Here is a 3,366-nt window from a genome sequence, read left to right on the forward strand (position 1 = left end):
GTTTTACATTCGAGTATATAGGAAAAATCTTCTCAAAACCCACATGGCCAGAAAAGTTCAAATTCAATTTTTTCAAATTATTCAGTTCAAATAATTTTCCTGACATAGAGTAGATCCAAGTTTGTGCAATTCATAGCCCCCAGGGGTAGGGTGGGGCTACAATAGGAGATCAAAGTGTTATATTCTGATATATAGGGAAAATCATTAAATATAATTATCTCGAGAACTATTTCATGTAGGGCTTTCATATTTTGTACATACATTCTTTACGGAAAGACCTTTCATGTGATGCAATGGTGTGTGATCTTGACCTGGAAGTTTGACCTACTTTTAATAAATATCTGACTTGTATAATATTTCTTGAACTACTTAAGGTATATCTTTCAAATCTTGTGTATGTTTATTGTGGCAAGACTTTCATTTCATGTCATGACCTTTAACTTTGAACTTGGAGTTTAACCAACTTTTAAGAAAACATAACCTAATATATATATGTATATCCAGAACTATTTATTTTGTATATAAATTGCATATGGCAAGACATTGTGACGCAATGATGTTTGACATTGGAGTTTGACCTACTTTAAGAAAAACCTGACCTAATGATATCAGATGAACTATTTAAGGTCGGGCTTTCCTATTTTGTGTATAGATTCTTTATGGCAAGACCTTCTTATACTTTGGTGTTGACTTTAGACAACGGCAGGACCAAAGTGACACAGGTGAGCGATGTAGGCCATGGGCCTCTTGCACTTCAATGCTTTGTGAAGAAATACCGTATGCATGATTATAAAAAGCATTAATTGTTCACCAAAATTATGAAATTCCCTATTCCTTGGGCCAGGTGTTCAAGCTTTAAAGGGTCCAAATGGGTATATAGTAAAAATATTCAATCTTACAAAATCGTCTTTTTTTCTTCTTCTGGGTATTTTCCACAGACATTTTACACATGGTAATGAAAAACATGGACCGTCCCCTGTCAAATTTGTGAAATTCTTTACCCCCATCATTAGGGTTCGAGCTTCAGGGTACAGCTAAATAGATAAAAAAAAAAAGTGATGGAATATTTTATCTATATTAAAATGCTTACTTATTTCATATTTCACAAGTGTATTCCTTGTGACAAGATCTTTCTTTTGGGTATCAAAGTTTGGGATCCCTTGACCTTGGGGTTTGACCTAATTTTGAGAAAATTTAGACTTGACCAATATGCTGCCATACGTGGGATCAGTGTTTCACAAACACGTCATGTTACTCTTGGATGTGGAATAGCTAGGGTCAATTCAAATTAAAAAAAATAAATAATTGGGCCTCTGTGGTCAAGTGGTTAGAGCATCGCGCTCAAAATCACACGGCCTCTCACCTCTGGTCGGCGCGAGTTCGTATCCCGCTCGCGCCGGTAAGTGAGAAAGTTTCCCAGTTTACTTTCGGAAGGTCGGTGGTCTCTTCCCAGGTACATTGTATCGGTTCTCTCTTCCACCAGTAAAAACTGGGCGCCACCATAGAACTGAAAAATTGTTGAGTGTGGCAAAAAGCAACAAAAGAAACCAAAAAAATGTACCTTGGGCAATTGATATGTCCATTGAATCGTTGTTGTATGTTACTCTGGTGACCGTGAAGGCTCATTTCCTTTTTATGAATATTTTTATTCAGATCTTTAAATTCTCTTTATGTCTTGGAAAGTAATGTTTCACTACGAAAATAGCATACAGGGCTTTGCTGACGTCATAAAGGAAATTGCAAATTCCTGGAATCAACATGAAAGGTGAGGATAATCAATCGCATAACTCCTACAAGCAATACAAAATAGATAGTTGGACAAACACGGACCCCTGGACACACCAGAGGTGGGATCAGGTGCCTAGGAGGAGTAAGCATCCCCTGTCGACCGGTCACACCCGTCGTGAGCGCTATATCCTGATAAGGTAAACGGAGTTATCCATAGTCAAATTCAGTGTACCAAGAACGGCCTAACAAACGGTATGAAAAATGTCAGACAGCATTTGACCCAATGATAAGTTGTATTGAAGAACTAGATCGTTATAACGACCACAGAATTTGCGAAATGATGACTTCAATCGAGACTGTTGAAACCCCTGTACCATCAATTTGTTTGTCAGTAGCTTGCCTCGATTTAAAAACTGACTATACGCAGAAGAAGCCCTTGCGTATCGAATCAGTTGAGAGATATAAACACCATATGTAGGTCATAATGGAATATTGCTATGGCGATGGAGAAGCTGAAATAATCCCGTTTGTCATACAGTTGAGTTGTCAGTTTGCCATAATATAATGCTATGATGATGTACACCTATGACAAATGTTTGTTTATCACACCGTCATCTTTAAAAATATTATAAAATCGTAGAACATGATTTGTCTTGACTTAATGTATACTGTACTCATGCAAATGTAGACTCCATTTATGAATTAATTTCAGTTCCTCCCGACACATACCCGATCTCTGCCGTGGCTTTCTACGCCTATCTCTCGAAGAATTCTCCTCCAAATCTTTCGCCCCACCATCTGATAGTCTATGACGTCATTAAAATCAATCGAGGTAATGCGTACAATGGAGGTGATGGGATCTTCATCGCACCTGTAACTGGACTGTACGCCTTCCATATCTCTGTATGTGTGACTGAAGGCAGAGAAATTCCTTGGGCGAGTCTTGAAATAACTGTGAATGGAAATATCATTGGCTCAACTTTTGAGGAAGGTCTAGCTACAGCTGGTGGATATCATTGTAGTGGCACTCTAGTATTATCTGATGTAAATGTTGGCGACCATGTCTTTGTCAGAACAGAGGAAGTTACCCGCGGGCCAATACACAGCGATTCCCGTGGCAGAACCTCCTTCTCTGGATGGCTGTTGTATAAATAAGCCTACATGTGTATGTTTATATGATTTTGCCAATCAGAATCTCTTCAATATTATCAAGAAAATACACATATTGAGAAATTAATTTTCGGTGGTTTAATTCAATTTTACTTTCAAAGGACAGAGTTCCTTAGTAAAGATAATGTATAACTAAAACAATAGCCACTGATCAATGTAAGGTATTGCTAAGCAGCAGCACAAATTCCACAAGAACATTGCAGCTCAAATAAATTTGATATGACAAAAATGTTTGTTTTCCTACCGGTACATTGCTACACTGTAATGAATTAAATTAGCATGAGCTCTGAATATATCTATGTGACTTTTTCGGGAAATATACAAACTGCATTTGATATCCAATATTTGATATCAAGAAAGACATAGCTCACTTTATTTTTGAAAACCAGATTCAGAAGTACACGTACCTCAGTTAAAATGAATGGTACTTATTGACTTATCTGTATAAACAAAGAAATCGCGGTAACT

At 37.3% G+C, this 3,366-nt stretch overlaps 1 protein-coding gene across 1 annotated transcript in view; it reads left to right on the forward strand.

The window, feature by feature from the left end:
- The window catches only part of LOC125683751 (complement C1q-like protein 4), a 7,396-nt gene extending 4,269 nt beyond the window's left edge, over positions 1–3,127 (forward strand). Inside the window, exon 3 of the mRNA XM_048925199.2 lies at positions 2,441–3,127. Coding sequence (XP_048781156.2) covers positions 2,441–2,883 — 443 coding nt within the window. The 3' untranslated portion in view covers positions 2,884–3,127. The remainder of the gene's footprint in view (positions 1–2,440) is intronic.
- Positions 3,128–3,366: the final 239 nt, after the last annotated feature.

Source organism: Ostrea edulis, chromosome 6, assembly GCF_947568905.1.
Source record: "Ostrea edulis chromosome 6, xbOstEdul1.1, whole genome shotgun sequence".
Taxonomy (NCBI): domain Eukaryota; kingdom Metazoa; phylum Mollusca; class Bivalvia; order Ostreida; family Ostreidae; genus Ostrea; species Ostrea edulis.